Below are 24,943 nucleotides of genomic sequence, written 5' to 3'. Positions count from 1 at the left end.
CCTCTACAACATTTATTCATTTCATATCATCAGCCCCAAATATTCACATATCATCAATAAGTTACAGTTGTAGAGCTAAACACAGCAAGTAATGATATACATTCATTTATATAAATTAGGTACTCTTATTATATATTTATATATCCAAGATGGCTGTACAGTACATGTGAAAAGGAAACAAAAAATGTTTACATATTACAATTGTAAGTATTTATCAGTGTAATATACACTAATGGACTTTCCAGCGGCGTGACTGGAACAAGTGGCTTTTGTGAGTTCACTTCATTCAGGTCCAGGTCACACGTTACTCAAATCTTCCATTGTCCTGGAGCTGATGCTTTGTTTCCTGTGGGAGACATTAATAATAACAGTGTGTTACATTGATAGTAGTGGTGGAGAGTAACCAAGTACATTATTCAGTACTATACCTGACCACAATTGTGAGGTTTTTTTTTCATACTTCACTACATTTATCTGTTATTTTTCTGATTCTACATGTAAGTGCAAATCACAATTACTTTATAAGACATGTCTTTTAGGTATGATGCACTTAAAATAAGTTCCAACAAATGTTTTAATATTTGTGTGCCCATAATATAATAACAAAACACTGACAAGGGATATAATGCATAATACTTTTGCACTTGATCTGAAACTGGGCTGCCCAATCCTGCTCCTGGAGGGCCACTGTCCTGCATGTTTTAGGTTTCTCTCTGCTCTAACACACTTGAGTCTAATGATTTTCAAACCTGTGACGAGCTTCAGCGGCTTGATAACGAGCACATCATTAGATTCAGGTGTGTTAGAGCAGAGAGAAACCTAAAACATGCAGGACAGTGGCTCTCCAGGAGCAGGATTGGGCAGCCCTGATCTAAAAGAATCATTTAAATACCGGATGTCAAACTGAAGTACTTAAGTAAATTATCTAAATACTCCTTCCACCACTGATCAGTAGTAAATTAAATACTTCAATTTATTCTGTGGGCTTTTAATATAAGCACACAGTCTATTATTGCTTGGGCTTATTCTGCTTATTCTCCTTCTTCCGCCTAAAACTTGACTTATACCAGGGCTGCCCAACCCTGCCCCTGGAGGGCCACTGTCCTGCTCCTGGAGGGCCACTGTCCTGCATGTTTTAGGTTTCTCTCTGCTCCAACACACCTGAGTCTAATGATGTGCTCGTTATTAAGCAGCTGAAGCTCGTCACAGGTTTGAAAATCATTAGACTCAAGTGTGTTGGAGCAGGGAGAAACCTAAAACATGCAGGACAGCGGCTCTCCAGGAGCAGGATTGGGCAGCTCTGACTTATACTGTATCAGGCTGATGTAAACATTAAAGTCAGCATCTTCATTAGAGCCTCCTGTCGTTCGCATTAAAACAGGTTTTTCAATGCAACTTTTGGATTTTGAGCGAGTATTGTTGATGAGGCCTAAGTGTCACAAATGCTACCACATCCTGCTTCGAGACCAGGGGTGGGCAATTCCAGTCCTGGAGAGCCACTGTCCTGCATGTTTTAGGTTTCTCTCTGCTCCGACACACCTGATTCTAATGCTCTGCTCGTTATCAACCAGCTGATGCTCGTCACAGTTTGAGTATTGTGTTAGGGTAGGGAGGAACCTAAAACATGCAGGACAGTGGCTCTTCAGGACAGGAATTGCCCACCCCTGGTCTAGACAGATCTCTTAAATTTGTCTATTACAGGGGGTTTCCAATCATGCTCCTGCATATTTAAGGTTTCTCCCTGCTCTAACACACCTGACTCTAATGCTCTGCTCGTTATCAAGATTCAGCTGCTTGATAACGAGCACAGCATTAGACTCGGGTGTGTTGGAGCAGAGAGAAACCTTAAATATGCAGGACAGTAGCACCCCAGGAGCAGGATTGGACGACTCTGGTCTATCATGTTCTACTGCAGCCTGTTTTAGTACTACTAGCCAACTTCTGCTATTACTACTTTAGACCTTAGCATTGGGATGTGCACCAAGTATCAGAACGGGTAAAAGTCAAGCCCACAGTTAAAATGTAACCGTGTAAAGAGTTAAATTTACACTGTAGCATCATTAGCGTAATGGCACAGCGGACCATACTGGCTCTCAACAGTTCGTTCCATGGTTCAGATATTTAATTAGGAGGGAATTAATATAATATTTCTGAGAACAACAATGTCCTTTATGTGAAAATCCTCAACAAATCCTCAACTTTTATATATTTTTTTGACATTTCTTTCACAAGACATGTTCAAGTGTAATTTTTAGCCAGTCATATAAATTTCATGGGATAAAGGAGGACTCCAGCACCTCCATAAAATCTGAGGACTCACTAGAGTCACAATAAAAAAACGGCTGATGTATCCTGTCTTTTATTCCCTAGTACGGGTCCAGCTCCTACTCCTACAATTCCCATAATGCAACTCAATGGCATCTTTTATTTCTGCCTCATAAGTGCCGATTATCAAACTATCGTAACATACGTTTGTGATGCAGGCCTGATGACACCATCAGTGGGATGATGTTATGATGCTGATGCACATTAGTGATTTCTGCTCACCGTAGCTCATCCAGGCAGACTCTGTTCCTTAGCCGTACATCTTCGCTGATAGGGTAGAGCAGGAGGATCATTAACCCTGTAACAATGAAGGCCACTGGGGCGGCACCAATCAGCAGCTTCAGAGTGTACACTACAGGAGCAGGCTGCTTGCAGGCTCCGGTGTCATACCCTGCAAATCTACACAAACACACACGCACACACACGCGCACGCAGAGATCCAATTTAAACACAGGTTACAGGAAATCGACATCCAGCCTGACGCTGCAATTCTGCAAATGAGTAAACTCCACACCTTTCCCATAATGAATCTGACATCAGGTCTGTAGTTAATGCATTTCTGCAAGATATCATGACCAGTAAGTGCACATACAGAGCACCAAAGGGCCTGCTTTCACCTGCTTTTAACATCCGCCCTGAGCGATTCGATCACAAGTGGACAGCTGTCAGTATGTCTGTTCACACCTGGCAGCAGAACTTGTGTTCACTTGTGATCGGATATCACTCCCACGCTCCATAAGCAAATAAGCACGTACATCATTTCCGCCTGCATATGGATAGCCTAGATATTTGAATAAAAAAATCTTTTTCGTTATTGTCACGGGTAAATTTCAGCTGGTACTCTCAGGTCAGTCATTATTACATGAACGTGAGATGAGTAATGAGGAAGTGCTGCCTACAGTTTGTCTGTGTGGTGACGGACACAACCTTTCTCTGCCCAACGGCGGTGTGTGTGTGTGATAGGTTCAATTTTGGGTTGCGTTTTATGAACCTAAAAATAATTATGCCTACTCGCGTTGATCTGTGCAGGAGAGCGAACGGAAAGACATTTTTAAAAGTCTGTTTTATAGCATCTAATTGAAGTTTGAAGTTTAGTTTCTGCTTTATTTTACAGTTACAGGTTAATGTCAATGTAACGTGTCCTCAATGCGTCCTGACCGCCGTCACTTAGAGCTGTCCACTTGTGATTTGATCACTCAGGAATCAGGATGGATATGAGAAACAGGTGTGAACGGGGTGTGTGGGTGTAAGAGAGTGTGTGTGACAGTAATGCAGACTCACTCCAGGCAGAGGGTAGACACTCCCAGGGAGATGCCAGCAGCGAACTTGGTGAAAAACACGTAGAATGAGTAGAAGATGGCTTCATGGCCTTTAGAGTAGGGGTTGGCCAGTCTGAAGTCATCCACCACATCTGGCAGCATAGACCTGAATTGCAAACATACAAACAGACTTGAATGCACTCCGATCTGTGATATTTGTCTTTTTTGCATCTTTCCTTTGTCTTTAATACATGACATGGTGAAAAGCTGATGTTAAGACCACCCTCATGCTCTTAATCATCTTATACGGGATGGTAGCAGCTGAGGATGTGAGGGCTACTTATAGCGATTTGATAAACTGGTGGGCTAAAATTACAGAGCTAATAACACCATTAGATGATGAGCAGCGGGCGGTACCACCGGCTCCGGCCCACAGACAGGATAAACAATCGTCCCCTTCCAAAATAAACATGCCCCCACGGGAGGCCCCTGTAATTTGGGGTTTGAGGGAGGGGCCAAGAGATGAGTGAGGAAGCAGCCGTAGAAAGGGAGCCATAGAAACGACCGGGAAACAGACGGCTTTACCTCTCGGCGGTGTATGAGCCCTGTGATGGTATAGAAGATTTATAGTAGACGCCGCCTCTGATTCATAAAACAAGACGTCCCTTTCATGACCGTGACGTGACCCAAGTGAATGGACAGGGCGCTCCGGGCACAGAGTCACCACTAACAGCAGGTTGGGGCACTATTGTGGTTTGACTAATGACACTTTGCATCAAATCAAAGGGAGCTAACATGATCAGCACAACCACTGCACGGACAGACTAATAGCAGGACTGCAGTTATAAACAATGTCAGAGGCTTAGTGGATTTAGAATGAAGAAGGATATAAAATCAGCTATAGCATATTTATTTTAGTCCTCATTGGGCGGGCTTTCAGAACATAACCTTGGCAGATGCTATGTTGCCCTTTAGTATCCCAGAGGGCAACATAGAGTCTCCAGTCTACCTGGATTGCCTGTTTGAGAACTGCTAAAGGAAAATGGAGAGACCAACTCCCGGACCCGGAGAGACTTCTACGGGGAAAACCTTGATTCACATTTTATCACAAACCAAACAAACCACGGTTGATCACGCTTTCTGGTCCTTTCCTTCTATTCAGACTTTCTGAAAGGGAGTAGCAACAAGCATCTCAAAAACCCTGGGATCTCTCTATCTTGGACATGTCCCTGAACGAAAAGATATCTACCTCCTAAAGTAAAAGGCCGTTTCAAAGTACTGGCCTAAGAAAGCCTGTCCCACTGCTGGCCTCTTATTCATTGATAGACACATGGAACAGCCTTCACTGCAAACAACGAGGAAGCTTTCACACCTGGATCTGGATAAATCTAAGGACCAAGAAATGTATACAACTCTTGGTTCCCATACTTTGAAGGTGTTTGTTTTCTGTGTTTCTATTGAAAAACATATCAAAGATGCTGACAAAAAAAAGAAAAAGTGATCCTCTTGTGTGAAGTATGATCTGAGGGATACTGCTAAATCTTTGCACTTTTAACGTCCGCACTGTTTTTTTTATCATTGTCTATGTTTTTATTCTCTTTGTCTTTCTGTCATGCATTTTAATTCATGGCATGTTGTGCTGTGAAGCACTTTGAGTCTGCCTTGTGTATGAAAAGTGCTATACATAAAGTTGCCTTGCCTTGCCTTGCCTTGCCTACAGTCTATGCACATGCCTAAGGCCTCCTTGCTACTACGGGGCCCAGACAGAGGGGTAGAGAACAGCAAGTGGCTCACACACATTCGATGTAGGCTACAAATAATATTCAGTATCTCATAACATTAGCAGAGCAGAAGCGGTCAAAAATCTGAAAAATCAAAGTTTCCCATTTAAATATCTAAATCTGACATGTATACAGGGCTACACTAAGAAGTAAGACTCTGCGGTAGTCTTACCATGGTAGCAGAAGCGAGGCAGCCACACTGAGTCCAGAGGAGACAGCCACAACGTAGGCCACCACAACATTGGGGATGAAGACCAGCATCATAGTGAAGGGCATTATCCACTGGAAAGAGGGAAAGATTGATTTTTAAAACAGTCTTATAGACGAGGGTGCCACATTCCCAACTTTGACCACATGATGGCGCAAACACCAAAGTGCACTTGCGTTAAAGCCCACCAAAATAAAAACGGTATGCTCACTGTGATTCCGCAGAAGGCTGCCGTCTTCTTCCCGAACCTCTGCAGAAACCACTGCCACACCGGGATGCTTATCACCGCAGACACCTGGGGATAGACGGGCAAGCCAATTATACCTGACGTATATGTGAAGAGAATAGTTTTGAATATGATTCATCCAGAAAGTCATCGTGATCAAGTTTATATATATATATGACGATAATGATGAGCTCATGGTTACACAATGATTAGTCATTACCAGTATGTCCAAATGTACAATGAGGCAAGTTTCCCTTATCAAAATGAAACATTTATTACATGAAATTCTGTGATTCATGAAAAACAGCTGCTGCGGTTCAAGTAAAGGTTGAATGGAGTCACAGGGGGAGAAACAATATATGTAGTTTTTAAAAAAGTAAGATTTCAATGTCTTTTTTTATAAAGCAGATTGAGGTGCTGTATAAATAATGTCAGGACTTCCATACGTATGCTTCTGTATATACTGTATAAAGGTAGAAAGTCATTCCCCGGCTGCAATGATAGAGCAGTAATGCAGAGAGCGCAGATGTGGAAGACCCGGAAACGCTGACCAATCAGAGCAGACTGCAGATCCAAAAAAAATTGTGTGTTTTTTTGTGTTCAAGCATGTAAACATGTTCTAGTAGAAACCCAAAGCACAAGTATAAACTTGAAAATGAGGATAATATGGGACCATATCATTATTTTTTATAATTACACTTCACATCTCGGGATACTTGTGAGGAGAATCAGTGATAGAGTTTGCACTTACCAGGATGGTCAGCACTATATTCTGGAAGTGATCCCTCAAATCAGCGGCGTAAGTGCAGAAGAGCACGAAGTTGCTCTGTACCAGCTGCAGAAATCAGAGATCAAACGTTCAGATATTCAGTCGTGACTTGTCTACTCAGCACTGTCGCTTGGCGCTCAGCTTGCCGCGCTGCGTGCCAAGCGGAGTGACTGGAGAAGCTGCTGACGGCGTTTCGCAGTGATTCATTCCCGCTCTGGGCTCACATGGATGACAACTGACACCTCCACCGAGATGAGGGGGGGATAACGTGCAGAAATAGATCCGATGCAAAAGCTGGAATAGTCTGCAATAATTCAAACAGCGTAAAACCCCCAGGTGTCAAAAAGTGAAGCATCAGCCTACAAGTGACAGACAAACAGCAAGGACGTGCTGCGCTCCTATCCCTCTCCGGAGACTTAAAACATGCTTTAAAACCGTGAGCTTTCAGTAAGTGCTCTTCTACATTGATCAAATCATCATCGAGCGCCAGGGATTCTTCCGCTTTGTCAGGATCCAGGACTCCATTTACTGTAACGTTGAGTGTCGTGTCTGAGAAGTGCTTTATAAATACATTTTCTCCTACCTGGATGGCGACGGTGATGAAGAGGAAGGCGGCGGTCAGTGTGAGGTACGGCCCGTGTCTCATCACCAGGATGAAGCCGTGATGGAACGGGATCTGCTTCTCTGTCCTTGGGGCGTACGGATCTGAAACAGAGGAATAAGAACATGAGAATGCGGCGTATCGTATCAAATAACATGCAGTAAGAGAAAGGCAATGTGGTTGCTCAATCCTGGAACTGCCCCTGCATTGCAGTGGATGCTGTTTGTCACTCAAAGATCAGAGAATTACAGCTTACACTGGCAGAGTCCCGAGTACTTTAATGACATACTCTCCGTGTAGGAAAAGTACAAAAGGGATGCAAAGGAAAATAGAACAGCAAACACAGTCAACTACAGTCGTTTGCACGGTGTGTTAGACCACCGCCCTAAAGGGATGCCCCAAGGCTACTAATTTCATCTCCAATTATTCTGGTTTGAATCCAAAATGGGTCCCAAATGATGGTTGGGGGATGGTTCATTAATGCTGTAATTTACACTTATTTCCATCACTGATTCATGTGTTAATTATTTTTTAAAATAATCATTATCCCTATGGGGGCGACACGGTGGTGTGGTGGTTAGCACTGTCGCCTCACAGCAAGAGGGTTCCTGGTTCCAATCCCGGCTGGGGCCTTTCTGTGTGGAGTTTGCATGTTCTCCCCGTGTCTGCGTGGGTTTTCTCCGGGTTCTCCGGTTTCCTCCCACAGTCCAAAGACGTTCACGTGTTTGGTTAATTGATGAGTCTGAAATCGCCCGTAGGTGTGAATGGTTGTTTGTCTCTGTTCGTCTCTATGTGTCCTGTGATAGACTGGCGTCCTTTCCAGGGTGGACCCCGCCTCACGCCCGATGTCAGCTGGGATCGGCTCCAGCCCCCCCGCGACCCCGACAGGGACAAGCGGTTGTAGATGAATGAATGAATCATTATCCCTATGAAATTCCAACATACATTTAGAAAAATGTATGTCGCAAGTTCCCAGAGCAAGTTCTCAGTTTGCTTGTTTCATCGAACAACAGCTTGGCTCAAGCCCGTAGAAATAGAAGGAAAGTAGAACGGACATTCCCATTCAAATCAATCACCGTACCGTAGGAAAAGCATGGTGTTGCTGGCGACGTGTGTGATCGAACCCCTTGCTCATTTTATTTCAGATGATGACATCATCAGGGTTGTTTTTGCACTACTTTTAAAGCTTCAAACTTGAAACCACATTAGACATGATACAACTGTTTTGACTTTCTGAGTAGTACTCCTTGTGATGAGTAAACTGAACCTTGTGTGTGAATTTGGTGGAGCTAATCATTAATTATCAAAATTCTTGACAGTTTCTTGTCGATCAACTAATAGTTTCAATGCCCAAAAGAGTCTCACCATCTTTTTCTTTGACTCCCAGGAACATCACCACGGTGCAGACAAGAAACACTCCCCCCACAACGCCGGCAGCTATCATGTACACCTCCTTCTGCGGAGAGAGAGAACACACATGGAGCGACATCAATCCATCTCTTCATACACAGCCCGCACAATCCATTCTATTCTGAGACCCTCCTCGATCTTTAATTCATAATGTTCTCAAATGCTAAAATAAATCAAGTGCTTCATTTCAATATGTGTTTATCCATTCTGGAAATTGTCACGGTATAGGTGTCACTTTTTACTCAACTGGAGGATTTTTGTTCTTTTCAGTTCTTATTATAACACTCATCAGTGCGCGGTTTATTGCCTGAGTCGGTCCGTGTTGTCTTCCGCATCAGTTTAAACTGCACAAACAGGAGGAAACCTCAAGTACATCTGTATCCCAAAATACAGCTGGAACCGTTGAATGCCGTATACCGACAGGAACTGCTCGGCCTTACACAACTCCTGTTTGTTTGCTATTTTTCCGTGTGGTTCAGCCCGGCGGTTCATTATTATTTATGCACATCAAACACTCCCAGTTTCCGAGGGCAGACCTAGTTTGCCCAGACGGTGTGCCACCCTCACCAACGACCACAAAGGAATTTAGAGGGTGGCTGCAGAGGGTTTGGCGCGGTGAGCGGGTCGCCCCGATAGGGTTCACCCAAAATCCGTCGGAAAAAGAACCGTTTGCAGCCCAAATAGCTGCGGTGCGACCGAAACGCAGGACAGATTGGACTCGTTTCATCTTTGCAAAAAAGTCCCATGACGGATTCACATCAGCAGTCGTGTTTATTCACAGCTCTGCGAACTGAAACGTGGATGGGAATGTGTCCTATCGTGTTCCTTTCCCTCCAACTTTGAGCTAAACTGCAGCCACCTTGAAGTAAGAGACTGACATTTCCCACATATTGAATCTGGAGTGCTTTGTTCCCAATGTTGTGGGTGGGATATAAATAGGCCTAATGACTTGCAGACTGTGCAGACCCCTCAATGTGGGGGCCACAGTTTGGAGCCTGATGTGAGGGAGGACCCCCTTTGTGGTCATGAGAGGGGAGCTGGCTCAGGATGTCGGGTTCAAATATCAAACAGTGGCGTCTCCTTTCAATCCCATCGGTTTCATGTGTTAAAACCTTTTGGATGTCAGGACCTGCAGACAGTCAGTAAATATGGACCCAATTTCAAACAATCCTCCTTTTCATTCGGCGCTGCTTTTTTTCGACCCCCGGATATTTAGCACCAGTAAACCGCCTTGAGCACACACCGCAGCTCCAAGTTAAGTGAGAGTGCTTATGACGGTCCGAATTATTTTCAAAGCAACTCCACTTTGGCCTACTTTGAGCACACCTGGGCTCCTGGTCTGGCACGGAAACACTTACTGAGTGTGACAGGTAGTCCTGGGAGCGCACCAGTCGCCTGACAATTTCTGTCCCGCTGCTGTTGCCAAGGTAACTGGCAGACATGTTGTGAGGCGGGCAGTGCTTCAGAGTATGAGCGCTGGCCACAATCTGGCCCTGGATGGCAGCGCCCACAAGAGTCCCCAGCACCTCCATTGTCATTCCTGGCATCACACAAGAAAAGATCAGTTACATAAACTCACAGTAAGCTAGTTCATACACTCCTTATCTGTACCGTTGCAAAAAAAACAACTAAAAAAGCATATGATATATGAATTCGGCATTGCAGGCATTCACAACTGCTTTGTGCATATTACTATAAGCTTACGGTAAGCAGTGGCTGAGTCTCTTTCCTTCTGGTCTGTGCTCAGGAACATGGTGAGAGCAGAATAAGGCACGTGGAAGCACTGCAATGGAGCAGAAAGACGCAGTCATTATGGCTCGGCTAAATAATACATAGTCTCGCACAGCAGCAGTCAAACAGTTGCACAAGGCTCATAAAGTTGGAGGAAGATAATAAATTTTGAGGCAGGGGCGTTTCTTTTTAAACAGCACAGCTCTAGTCGGTCTCGACCTAAATATAATAACAACTATTCAATCGATTGCGATGAAATTTTGTTCAGATATTAATGGTTTCATGATGAATCAACCAGTGAGCTCATGACTCCTCCAGTATCACCATGAGGTCAACATTTGTGGCTTTGAGGGACATGTCTCAACAGCTTTCGAATGGATTGCACGTCATGTGATGGACCTGGAAGTTACAATTACACTGTCTGGCCACTATGAATATTGGTGAACATGGTAAACAATACTGGTGCATTCATGTGATGTCAGAATAATAGGAAAAAAATTGTCTCCAGCTGAGACAATTCAGTGAATGCCCCCTCAAGTCAAAACAACAGCTCAGAAAGTCAGCAAACATTTTCATACACCACTTGCTGAGTTGGCGTTGGAGCGTTCCTATGCTCCTCGGGTCCTATGTTCCCCGCTTTGAATGTGACCGGGGAACATCGGACCCTCTTTTTAAAAAAGACCCGCTTGTTCCCCGATCTATTATTTTTTCCACAATCAGTGCCCAATTCCCCGGCAAATAGGCTCATGTAGATCCTATCACTACCCCCTAACCCTGCCTGTAACCCTAAATTAACCGTAACCTCTAGCTCTAACAAAATGCTGAATAAAATCCGCGATGGCAGAGGGTTTATGCGACCGGAGAACATAGGACCCGAGGAACATAGGGGTGACCCCGTTGACGTCATGCTGCGCAGGAACACGGCGGGTGAAAATAAAGGTTGGGTTGATGGTAAGAATCTTTTTATTACACGCATTGCATACCAGTTTTGTTCATGTAATTTGTAGTATGGTATTACAGTAGGTTGTAACCGCTTCTGTTCACGTAGAGTGACCTAAATTAGTTAGAAAAGTAATTTGTTAGCATTAACCCTGGTAACAAGTCAGGTAAGCGGCGTTGGTTAAATGCTCTGAGCAAGAAAATCCAACACACGTTCTTTGTAGCGTCCATGTTGTTTCCACATTAGGACCTGAAGCTCATGAACATAAGTCGAGAGAACGACTTCCTAACTCGGTTTATGGGACCATCGTATAACTCGCAGAACGTTAGCGTTGTGAGCACGCTGGTGTTCATTTAGCTCAGCCTTACAGAGCCACCAGAATGGCTTCCCACTCTCAGTCCTGTTAGCATATAATATCTGACTCACAATCAAACAGGAACACCCAAGATATCTTTGGATGTCTTTCATCTCGGTTCCTGTGAAATTGCAAAATATGCGCTGTATATATATCAAAAGCAATCTCTGCAGTTTCCATGTCGGCCAACCTCAGCTCTCTGTCTGTTTTCTTCTTCCTCACCACCTCTCCCAGAGAATAGGCGAGCAAACCCAGCTTCACTTTGTAATTTACACAAGGGCTCAGTCAGCACTGCGGAAGCCACGCCGAAAATAAAAGCGGCCGTGAAAAGACTTTCTTCAGCCGCTGGTTCCATACAGCATGTCATTTACGGGGCCGTTACCGGACGCGAACATTTATAGAAGTGAACCTGCTTAACCGTCCGCTACAGATGGAAGTGAGAACTAATAAAGCTGATTGAAGCCCGTTATAGGTTGATTGCATAAACAGATGATGTATTGCATCCTAACCTCTGTTTACAGACTGTGACCTTCTGAATAACAACAGCTGGTCTCTCCCGCACAAACACACATCCAGAGACAATGAAGAGAGGCTAAAAGTGGTAACCAGCATTTACCCAGCGAGAGGTTCCTGGCAGGACTGACTGTATACTTATCAAGTAGTTAGAACGACATGCCATTACAGCTCTCCGCAGTGTGGCTGAAGTGGTCTACGCACTCTGTCGCACATGTTATATGGGTTACCCCGGAGCAGAGCAGAGAGGGTGAGAGATGAATGGTCTGGACCATAATAACAAAAGGAAACCTAAATAACTACACTTCCCCCTTGAGGTGAGGTATCGAAGAGCTCTGGGCTCCAGTCCGCTGCACATCTCACAAATCAACGTGTGAATCCTACCAGGAGCTGTCGGAGTCTGGCGTGACATGTCTGTAATCATTCCCACTTTGTTATTCGCAATGTTTGCAGCATTTTATCTGTATGTTATCTGTGTCATCCGCTCACTATGAGATGCATCAATCAGAGCTTTCATCTCCTGCGTCCCACTGCGCGTGACGTCCTGCTGTGCGATCTGAAGCATGCGTGTGCCATTTCAGATTTCTTAAACATCAAACAACATCGTACTTCTGAAAGAGCATTCGTACTTACAGTAATGAGGGTTTGGTAGAGGCAGTAGAAGCCTAGATACCAGATGAACCTGCCGCTGATGAAAGGAGGAACAAACCAGAGGTAGAAGTAGGAGACCACCAGAAACGGAGAGCAACCCACCATCCTAAAGAGAACAGACATATGTCAGGTGAGACTCATGGACTAAACACTTTTACCAGCTGTCCATTTGAAGCACAAATATCATATTTATTTATATATTTATAAGTATCTCCAAGCATTCATCATCACACTTTCTAACAGCCTAAAATGTTAAATGTGTGATTTTATAATACAATTAAAAGGCACACAGCCGTATTCAGAAACTGTGCCTTTAAACGAGCTTGTGTACAGTTGCGATATCACAACTATACTATATATAGGTAGAAGGTGTTGCTACAGTGTTGCTACAGTACTGTTACAGTTGTTCCCCGGCTGCAATGACTGTGCAGAGATGCCAAGAGTGCAGGTGCGTAAGACCCAGAAACGCTGACCAATCAGAGCAGACTGGGCTTTTTCTGGTTTATAGAAACAGACCTCTGTTTTTTTTTAAAAGGGGGGAATACAGGTATATTCAGACAGTATGATAAAAAATAAATAATAATAATAAATACAGAATAAAATGATGTGTTTGAACAAGCATGTAAACATGTTCTAGTCCAAACCCAAAATACAAATATGGACTTGAATATGAGAATACTGGGACCTTTAAGCTGTCAGAGTAGGGATGACAGTGTTTGTGTTATGTAATTGTCACAGGAGGGCAGTATTAAAATCAGGACATATTTCTGTCAGATTACAGTGGGACTAAGCTGACTGCTAAATGATTACGCTGTTGTAAGTATGGGAGGAATCTGTCCTCCGACGGACAGGCAAAAATACCGCAATATTTCCAACCCACATACCATTTAAAGATCAACACACACACACACACACACACACACACGCACACGCACACGCACACGCACACGCACACGCACACGCACACACACACACACACCAATGAGCATTACACACTCAAGCAAACACAGCATGAAGCAATTCTGCTGTGTTGTGCTTTTCTAAGAACCTGGAGTGATACAGTGTGCTGGCCATGTATAATTCATATGTAAACAACTCATGTGTGTCATTATGGTTAAAGACTATATGGCTGTGTTTCAAAATGAAGCGAAACGGGCGGGTTATGGATGAACAGTATGACTTATATAGTAACGCCAATATATCATCTGCCCTCTTCTTCTTCTTCTTTTGCTTCGGAGAGCAAAAATGCACTTTGTCATGCGGTGTAGAGCCTGGAACAGCTGTAACAGGCACATCTACAGGTAGAAAAAGGATGGGACTGATGGCATTTTGGTGACTGCGACAAAACCTGCAGAGGTTCTGACCTGTGACCTGCTCTGCACCAGGAATTATAAACAGAGAAAGTGGGAGAAAGAGGTAGAGAGAGAGGCAGGGAATGGTCATTTCTGGCATCGTCCAGCCCGCCCACCTCACTCTCCTCCTGATTGTTTGTTCAAACAAAGGCGGCTGACAACGCTGGTGCTGCAGTATTGACCGCTTGGTCATGGGAGCAATGAAAGGGCCCCGGGGGTTGATGAATGGGACAGTTAGAATGTTCCTGCAAGATGACTGTGTTTGGGGAGAGGCAACAGAGGCACATGCGCCAAACTCTCATGTTCCCACACATCAGGCATGGATGAATGCACACTAACACCTGTCCCAATAATTGCCGTGGCTTCATTAAGTAGGTTAATAGGAAGCTGACACATATTTCTCTCCTCTCTGACTTGTTCAGGACACTTAGCAGCATGTTAATTAGATGATGTGCAGTGGAACAGAGGGAATCCAGAAGAGGTCTGGTGGGTGAGAGTGTGCTTTCTTCGCTGATATTGGGTTGAGTTTTGATACTTAAAGGTCCAGTATTATGCAAATGTTTGGGTTCATACTTTGGGTTTCTACTACAACATGTTTACATGCTTTAAAGTTGAAAAAACACTTTATTTTTCTTATACTGTCTGTCTGAATACACCTGTGTTCACGCTCTGTCTGAAACGCTCCATTTTAGTGCCTGTCTTTTTAAGCCCCCTCTCCTGAAAAAGCCCAGTCTGGTCTGATTGGTCGGCGTCTCCGGGTTTTCTGCATATGTACTCTCAACTCTGCACTGTCATGCAGCCGGGGAATGACTGTAACGGTACTGTACCGGCTTTTTCCAGCTATATATAGTATAATTGTGACATCACAACTGTACAGAAGTCCTGACGGCTCGTTTAAAGTCACAGATTCTGAATACAGGCTGTGTGCATTTCTCTGTGGATTGCAAGTTTTACATTTCACAGTATCTATATAGCACCTCAACCTGCTGTATAATCAAAAAATACATAGAAATATCGCTAATTGCAACAAGTGTATTGTTATGCATTAACATTGTTGTATTGTTGTTGATTTTTCAGTAAAGGAATACTTGTTCATCCACTGGTATACCATCACTGACACCTTTTTCTCTCTAGCAGAGACTCTTTTATGAGTAAAAAAGGGGTTCTACTTGCCACTGGGATTGTGCTACAATCACAAAACAATAAACAGAGCAGCACCCAAGAGGGTGTTTTAGGCCAAATGACTCCATCGTAAAGAATCCAAAGATAGAAATCACTTCATGTCTGGCTTTGGATGTGACAGCCTGAGGGGTGAAAACACTTCCTGTTGGATGGGCAGAGGGGACTTTCCAAACAGGGTCAAAACTGAGGGAGTGTCTCGCAATCTCATCACAAATCCAGATGAACACACACACACACACACACACACACACACACACACACACACACACACACACACACACACACACAAACACACACACACGCGCACACACACACACACACACACACACACACACACACACACACACACACACACACACACACACACCTACAGCTTTCCGGGGGTAATCAAAGCTGATTTAACAGCCATCAGCATCTGTCTGCTATTGAACGTGACTGGCTGGCCCAAGTGGACTTGGTGCCCCTCCAGCTCTGTCAGTTTGTGTGTAATCTATGGTTTATAACGCAGACATTAGATACCGAATGTGTGGTTACAGTAAGTGTCACGCTAGTGTGTTCAAAAGACATTTACTGCACACACGCGCGATTATAAAATCATCTTTGCACATGAGGATTTATGGAAATGGTGGTAAGAGCTTCATATAATCCACAATCACAGAGCCACAAAGTAAAACTGCGCTGAAGGGCGGTGAAATACTGAGCGACGTCCTGCAGACAAAGAAAAAGATGCTGGATGACGCCCAAATGTGAAATGAGGTGTGACATAAATGTAATAAATGTCAATGAGCAGCTCGGTGGCAACATGATTAATAAAAAGAATGCAGATAAACTTTCACGTCTATTGTTGTCTGGCCTCAAAAGGCAAAAACAGAGCCCACGCCCTTGAAGCATACAGTGTGTGAAGCTCCTCAGAGGGAGCGTCGGGAACAGTGTAATTAAAGCACAAAGGCTATTTATTCAGCCCAATCCTCAGGTGAGAGGCTTGTGCAAAAGAATAATTTCTAAAACTCTCCAAAACTGCAGCACATGGTTTGTTTTTGTTTAGATTTTGCACAAACATCAGCATGATGCAGAAGCCATAATTATGTCGGAGAGAGTGGGAGCGGATTAAAACAAGTTTCATAATCTGTTGACAAATTGCAGTCCTTTATGCAAGCTTAGCTGTGTGTCAACAGCAGCACTTATCCGTGTGTTAACTAAGGAGAGGGGGGTGATTTTAAGTAAAGATATATCATTTTGCTTCTTGTATTGCTTACACGCCATCCTTTTCTGGACTTAAGTGTCACATATTGTAAAAAAGCGAGATTTCCATGTCTTTTTTAGTATAAAAATGCTTAATCCACAGAGAAATGCATGCAGTCCGTAGTCAGAAACTGTGCCTTCAGGTGCAAATACTATATATAGAAAGCAGCGCTACAGTCATTCCCCAGCTGCAATGACAGGGCAGAGACGCAGAGAGTGCAGATGGGGAATACCAGGAAACGCTGACCAATCAGAGCAGACTGGGCTTGTTCAGGAGGGGAGCTTATAGAGACAGGCGGAGAAAGAGTGTTTCAGACAGATGAATACAGGTATATTGAGACAGACGGTATTTGGAAAAAAAAATAATTAATTAAAGCATGTTAACATAAGTATGAAACTGAAAGTAAGCACATGTTCCCTTTAAAGGCTGCTCTATAGTTCTTAAAAAATGCAGTTTTTGGGGAATTTCTTGTAATTTTCTTCTTTCTTTCTTTATTTTGTAAAAATCTAGAAAACTTTAACTGTCCTTCCTAAAAGTACTGTCTTATTATCAATATCTCTGTGCAATCATATGTTTTGAATCTAAACAGAAGTGGACTGTCTATACTTTTGGGCCAAGGAGAAAATCTAAAGGTAGGAATGTGGGAAAAGAAAGTGACAGAAGTAAGAAAAAAGCAATCACAGAAATACGGGACCGGGTTAGAGGAAATAACAATCATGGAGTTTCTTTCATAGTTTGAGCAGGGAGCTCACCAGGGCATGAGTCTGCCAATCTTGGTCCATCTGCTCTTTGTAATGAAGAATCCGACAATAGGGTCCGTCACTGCGCCCCAAGCTTTACCAATGAACAGCACCATGGAGGCCTGGAAGGCGTTGATCTGCAGAGCGAAACAGAGACAGACTGGAGTTAAAACAACAAGCAGGCACTTACATTTAATTGGGCACACTTTCTGGTTCTCTTTGTTGTCAACCACATTACCTGAGCGACATCAAGCAGGTAGATCTGCAGGAAGAAGGCTGTGGCGCTGGCAGCCACCTCCTTGGGTGCGCCGCCGATGGCAAAACACAGCTTGCTGCATAAAGTCAACTTCTGGCCCAACTCAGTCTGTGAAGACAAAGGTGATAAGGGAGAAGGGGAAAAAATAAGATAATGACAGGCTCCCAGGGCAGGCAGCTAATGAGAAAATGTACTTTTCTCCACTGCAGGTATTCTGATGAAGACCCTCATTCCTTTTGGGAATTGGAAATAAAGGATGCTAAAAATACTATGACTGCTCTCTGATGAAGTTTAAACTAACTCAAAGGTAATTGCTTCCAACATGGTTATGCATTAATGGACACAAATTCAGTCATTCAAGGCTAAGACCATCTCTCATCTCATCTCATCTTCATGTCGCAGGGGCAGCAGCTTTAGCAGGGGACCCCAAACTTCCCTTTCCTGGGCCACATTAACCAGCTCTAACTGGGGGATCCTGAGGCGTTCCCAGGCCAGTGTGGAGACATAATCTCTCCACCTAGTCCTGGGTCTTCCCCGAGGCCTCCTCCCAGCTGGACGTGCCTGCGGCTCTACTTAATATGAAAATAATATATTTAGACCATGGTGAATATGCATTTATTGCTTAAATTTCATCTGACTCATTCCTGGAACAGGAAGTCAAGAGTATAAATAAGGAATGAGTCACTTTGTTAGCTAATACACATGTATGAGATATGAATCTTAGAAGAAGAATTCCTTCATTTGTCTCGCAATGGGGAAATTCAATTTTCATTCTATTATGATTTTTTATTTTACACACACACACAGACCTGAAACACACACACAGGACCTATATACATGCAGTTATGGAGAGATGTTAGAGCGAGGGGGCTGCCAGTGACCGGCGCCCCGAGCAGTTAGGGGTTAGGTGCCTTGCTCAACAGCACCTCAGCAGTGCCCAGGAGATGAACTGGCACCTCTCCAGCCACCAGTCCACACTCCATTCATGGTCCACACAGGAACTTTTACACACAGGGACAGGTATTTCAAACTAAGCCCTATAATCCAACCAACTGAACTAATTCACTTCCTCTAATTATTCTTAGTTTCTTTAGGGCCGAGAACATTTCTACCTAAACTTTGCACTGCTTCCCACACACCAATGTGAAGTAAGGTGTGTCCCTCTCAGTTAAAGTAAGCCATGAGAACGGACTTATGTGTTATGACTCAGACTGTAAATAGTGAATCCTGTAGTCATTCATAATCTGAATCCTTTCAACTTCTATTTCAGGTGCTCCTAAAATAACATTCCTTCTCATCTTTATGTGGCAATGATTCAGAGGAATGCAAAGGAAAGTACAGTAGCTGCTAAGTGCCGGCATGTCACACTGCATTTGCTGTGATGTACAGTATGTGGAGGACGTGCGGGTCTGTTAAGATCTATTTCAGAAACTGTGCCTTTAAATCTTTTTTCTTGAGTTCCAATCCCTTAAAAACACACAATTGACAATCGCAATGACAACGTTAAAGGGATAGTTCAGATTTTTTTTTTAAGTGTGGTTGTATGAGGTACTTATCTATAGTCAGTGTATAACATTACAGTAAATGGTGGTCAGCACGCCCCCAGTTTGGAGAAATGGGCAGGAGTACCAACACAGAAGCTAAGCAGCGTACTGCATTATATCATTTAAAGTGTGTGTTATATTCAGAATATTTGTACTGCTTTACCTTTCCGTCCGACAGCTCTTTCCAATGTGTAACTGAAGCCGTTATATCCATCTAGGCTCTCTTCAAAGCCACCAGACTACTTTGACAAAAACAACTGGTGAGTTTGTGTTATTGTGTGACTTTGATGAATCCGAACTAAACCTTTAAAACACCAAAATCACACAGTTACACATACAAACAGCAGCAGTAGACCAGCAACTCCTGTGTTCTGTGGGGTTAAATTACTGTTTTCGTCTGGTGGAGTCTGGTGGCTTTGAAGCTTTTAAAAAATATTCTATATTGATTTTTTAAGGTGGGGCCTTTTTTAGGTGGCTAAAAGATATTTTGCTGTGGCCTGGTCTACATCTGTAAATTGCTTAGCTTCCGTGTCAGCCTGTATTGTAGGTAATACACTACACGTACCTGTACTGTATAACCCCCACTTCAAAATATCCAACTATCCCTTAAATCTGCAAGTCTTCCTGTAGCTTCAGCTCCCTTGATGACAGGTAGCTCAAGCAGACTAGAAAGATGCTCATGTATAAAATATGCACGGCTGCATGCACAAAACAGAGGATTAGAAGGAGCCCCCCTGTCGGCTGTTTGTATTGTGGTTTGTCTGTGCAGACGCTGAGGCACACGGAGGAGACTGAGAAACCCACCGAGTCATCCCCTCACCGTCTTCTGCCAAAACCATCAAGCACGTGACTCTGTGTGTGAGTGTGTGTGTGTGTGTGTGTGTGTGTGCGTGTGTGTGTGTGCATGTCTGTGTGTGCAGCAAGAAAGGAAAGCTTTCATCTTCACACATGAATAAGACGAGTAACCACGGTCTAGGGAGCCCAATATTTACAACTGTCTCCAGGGCTGTGCACAACCTTTGCCTGTTCCTCCTTCTGTATAACCTTTGGTGTCAGACACATGCACACACATATGTTTACTTAGGTCACTTTTGGGGACATTACATAGACTTTATATTCATTTCCTGGAGGCATAACCACTGTTTGCCTAAACCTAACCAAAAAAAATCACATTTTTCCAAATGGGGGACACAGTTTTTTCGTCCCCAAGTAACTGGTCTTTAATCTGAAACGTGTTCTTAAAGGTAGCCTCAGTCAGAACACACATACACACAAAACAGTGTCACTCCACATCCAGTGGCCCAGACTTGGCCCACAGCTACTCCCCTTAGAGCTTTATGAAAGAGGGAAATCACCAAAGTAACCGCGGCTGCGACCGACACACTGTTATTATCCGGGCTCACATTTTCTCTTCCTCCTTTTTCGGCCCATCAAAACATGGAGGGGTTCGGGAACGACAATTACCAGGAGGGAGGTGTGTAATTATTCAATTGCAAGACAAGCGGGTCAGAGGTAAGTAAAGGCTGCGCGGCGGTTCCAACTTCAAGACTCTCCCTTCTTCCACTCTCACTGCAATTACCACTAATTGGAGAGAAAAATTAAAGTCTTTGGTGTCTGGAGAACGCTGCTTTACTGATGATGTGCAAAAATACACCCCGCACTCCCCTCTCTCTCTCTCTCTCTCTGTCTCTCTCTCTCTCTCTCTCTCTCTCTCTCTCTCTCTCTCTCTCTGTCTCTCTCTGTCTCTCAACTCTCATTCTTTCACTCCAAACACTTGCTCTCAATCTTTCATTACTGAGTTCTTATCATCAAAGAGGATAAACAGGATATCCTTTCTACTGTTGTCTGGATGCCCAAACAGCACCCCATACACACAATTCAACACACACACACACACACACACACACACACACACACACACACATATATACAGAAACACTGGCTGAGACTAAAAGGGAGCATCTGCAAAGTTCAGACTGTCGACAAACAGATAAGACTAATCTCCAAAGTTAATGAATCCTTCACCGTCCGAGGGAAAACAATTTAAAACGTCTGAACTGAACCACTGGTGAGTTCAATCAGGATGGAGGATAATTCTAGTTCAAAGAAAGGAGGATGAAAAAGCCTCTCGAGCCAGCTAAGCTACAGCCTATTCTGTTCCGAATCAAATGTATACACCGCAATGTTTGCGTGCTAAAAAGTTAAGCTGGATTTTCTAACAATTTTAGGTATCAGGGTCATATCACGGGTTCCAGTCATGGCTTTGTGCCATCAATTCAGATCATTCAGGATTATGAGTATGAAAGGAAAAGGTTGATCATGACAGAGATGGAAGCAAGTCCTCTAAATGTCGACGGTTTCTGGATGAACTCGCGGGGGATCTACGCAGAAAATCTAGAGAATTTATAGCCAGTGGTTTAGTCGTTCTCTTGAAAATGCTCCACACGCATGTCAGAGTGACAAAGCTCTGTACTTTGTGATGGATCGGAGGCTCTTCATGTGGATTTTGCAGTGGCAGTTCACTGACCGTGATCGATCATTTAGACCCGCGCAGAAAGGGAAAAACTGCTTTCATCTATTATGTCCCAGTCTGTCATTCAGCCTTATTTGACTTTTCTCATACACAGGGTTGAAAATAATACTTTTGTGGTCCCCATCTTTCAGATAAACATGCAAGAAGTCAACTTCTATTTCGCTAATGTTATTTAACTCATCAAGTTTAAAGACACTCTTGAAGCCATCTAAGCATGCACATTTTGCAGGTTAGACTTTTGTTGTAGTTTGAAGAGTAGAACTATATATTTAAATGTATATATTTAAGACTGTTTTAGAAAAAAAAATGGAAAAATCTCACTCCTGACAGTATTGGACCTTCACTGAAAACAATGCTAACCACTTTGTACGAGCTCTAACCCCGAAGTGCCTCCAACAACAGCAGCTAAGGCTGTAAAGGTCTTTGGGGCAAATAATAAATAAAGTAAATGCAAATAAATGTGCCACGTTCCATCCACTACCCGTATGTAAATATTAATCCTCTGTTTATGCCATCTGCAGGGAAACTACTTTGAAAATGATCTGTTTATAGTCAAATTTGAATAGGTCTCTGGTGTCAACATAAAAACACTGTGGATTAGATAGAGGTTTGGTAGAGATGAGACAGTTGCAGAACTGGTTAGATCGAGTGATGTAATGCAGTGTCACAGGAAACCCGAGTCAATGTAGACAGAAAAACAGAATACTAGTGACTAACTGCCATGGTATTGCATTACCGCAGTATTTGAAACACTGTCTGCATAATTAGGTATCTACCTAAACCAAAGGGCGATGCACCGTGTGAATGCTTGCTCCTTTATCTTTCATCACTCACACTTCCATCGGCACTCAAATACAAACACTCTCTCGCGCACAAAAGGTTTACTGGCTTCACAGACCTATCATCCTCTAGCACTTGAATGCCAATCACCCGGGGAGCTCTCATCAATAACATGAGATAAAACAAAAAGAAAACGACAGGAAAATCAACTCAGCAAGTCATCCTTTCCTTCGTTTGCTTTATACTGTCTTGCGTCCTGTTATGGCCCTGATTACAACTATCTTTGTTACTTCAGTCCGTTGATGATCATGCAATCAGTGGAAACACAACTTTTTCTCAAATGAAAACAATCAACTTCCCAGTGGAGTTGAATCTACTATCTGGGGGGAGGGGGGGATTACGGTTCATAGGAAAACAATGCGGCTGATTAATCACAAACAGATAAGCGACTAAAGAGATCACATTTTCCATCTTTTTTCCCCTCTCCATCCAATCATGTAAAGTCACTCACAGCCAAACTAAGCTGCAAACACACCAGATGAGATTGAAAACAGAGCCAGTGCCTCAGATCCAAACAAGGGCTACAGCAGTGTCACTTATAATACTACCATTTATGTCATAGATACAAAAGAAGCGGCAGAAACAGGTGAGCTTACCTGCTGAGGAGTTTTGGGGAAGAGCGGTTCCGTGGGCTTGAGGAGCTTCCCTGCAGAGCCCTGAGCTCCCTTCTCTCCCTTGGTCATGGCTGAGAGACTGTGTGTGAGGCGACAGCCGTACTTCTGCGCCTGTGTGTGTGAGGGAGTGTTGAAGTGAGTGTGACTGTGACTCCTCGTGTGAGTGAGGGTGCGAGGAGCCTGCTGCCACTGGGTGGTGTATGTCAGAGGGTTAAACTGGATGTGGCTCTGACTCCGTGTGTGTGTGTGTGTGTGGTGAGCGGGAGTGACGGCTCCAGAGGCTGGGAGCTCCTCCTGCTCCTCTGTGACAACTCTGCCGCTTTCTGCCGCCATTCACATGCTGTTGTGCTCTGGAATGAGGCCAGGAGGGAAGGGCAAAGTCAGACAGGCAGCGGTGCTATACACACATATGTTAAAACACACACACACACACACACACACACACACACACACACACACACACACACACACACACACACACACACACACACACACACACACATATAGACACACTCAATGACAGGCATGTACTGCATCATACAAGCACAAGAATGCAGGCACATAAACACACAAAGACTTTGGATACATGCACAAAAATACATTATGGGACAATACACAAACACACACTCTCTCTCTTTCACACACACACACACACGCACGCACACACACACACACACACACACACATATAGGCACACTCAATGACAGGCATGTACTGCATCATACAAGCACAAGAATGCAGGCACATAAACATACAAAGACTTTGGATACATGCACAAAAACACATTATGGGACAATACACAAACACACTCTCTCTCTCTCTCTCTCTCTCACACAAACATACACACACACACACACGCACACACACGCACGCACACGAACGCACACACACACACACACACACACACACAGACACATACACTCTAGCTAAAGCAACCTTTTTTTTATTATATATATTTTTCATATATAGCCTACTATAAGTCAGGTTCCCATCACCTGCTGTATTTGACAGTTTGCACAGCTGACCATGATTGGGAAAGAGCAAACAGGGGCGCAAAACAGCGACAACGTCCCGTGCAGGAGTATGTTCTCTGCCCTCATCTGTGTAAGTGCATCCATAAACAACCACTCTGCACACCTGATAAAAACCCCCGAAGCTTATTCTAATAAAAGGAAAAACATAATAACCATCTTACCCTGTGTTGATGGAAAAGCAGCCGGAGCTGTCAGCGGTAGTTCTTCGGTAGTTAGTGAGTGAGTTAGTCAGGTCAGTCCGGTGATCTGCCAGTCGGCCAGACGGACAGGATGAGAAGGAGACTGCGGAGGATGGAGATGGTCTCTGCGCGTCTCCACTCTCGCTTCAGCTCTCAGTCTGCAGTGACGGAGCTGCGCCCTGCAGCGGCCGTCACGGTGCATGACACTAACCGGATTGCATGTGCATGTGCGTGTGTGTGTGTGTGTGTGTGTGTGAGTGCATCTGTGGGGAGATTATGGCAGGCGATGGTGTGACACCACCAGCAGCAGCAGTGTGTGTGTGTTTAGGACAAAGTGTGTTTTTCGGGAGATGTGGAAATTGTGCTATTTTTTAATGATGACACATTCAGTGGCTGTGCAAAGCCTCCAGCTTGGTGATACATTTGTTTAAAGACACACCTGTCTCATATGCAGTGGCGTGCACAGACTTTTTGAAGGGCAAGGGCAAAAAGGGGAAAAAAAAGGGCACATAGCGCATCCTCGCCACTGAAGAGGGCAGTTAAGCATGCATTTTGGCTCATGGGGGCACGTGTTTTTCAAGGATTGGGCCACAAGGGGAGGGGGGGGGGGGGGGTGACGCGTGACACCGCTCATATGAATCCTTTATTGGTGTGTCG

At 44.0% G+C, this 24,943-nt stretch overlaps 1 protein-coding gene across 1 annotated transcript; it reads right to left on the bottom strand.

Moving 5' to 3' along the window:
* Positions 1 to 23,406, bottom strand: mfsd2b (MFSD2 lysolipid transporter B, sphingolipid; the record flags this gene model as incomplete). The annotated part of the gene is made up of 14 exons (XM_083934248.1): positions 1 to 346; positions 2,548 to 2,724; positions 3,607 to 3,750; positions 5,538 to 5,647; positions 5,785 to 5,868; positions 6,551 to 6,634; positions 7,152 to 7,273; positions 8,535 to 8,625; positions 9,938 to 10,119; positions 10,284 to 10,362; positions 12,752 to 12,875; positions 17,299 to 17,423; positions 17,525 to 17,650; positions 23,056 to 23,406. 14 exons carry the CDS (start codon positions 23,404 to 23,406, stop codon positions 298 to 300), a joined length of 1,848 nt encoding a protein of 615 aa, XP_083790374.1. The 3' UTR covers positions 1 to 297.
* Positions 23,407 to 24,943: the final 1,537 nt, after the last annotated feature.

Source organism: Echiichthys vipera (assembly GCF_963691815.1).
Source record: "Echiichthys vipera genome assembly, chromosome: 19".
NCBI lineage: Eukaryota > Metazoa > Chordata > Actinopteri > Perciformes > Trachinidae > Echiichthys > Echiichthys vipera.
Note: the sequence above shows the minus strand (reverse complement) of the source record. Positions and strands in the feature narration are given on the sequence as shown.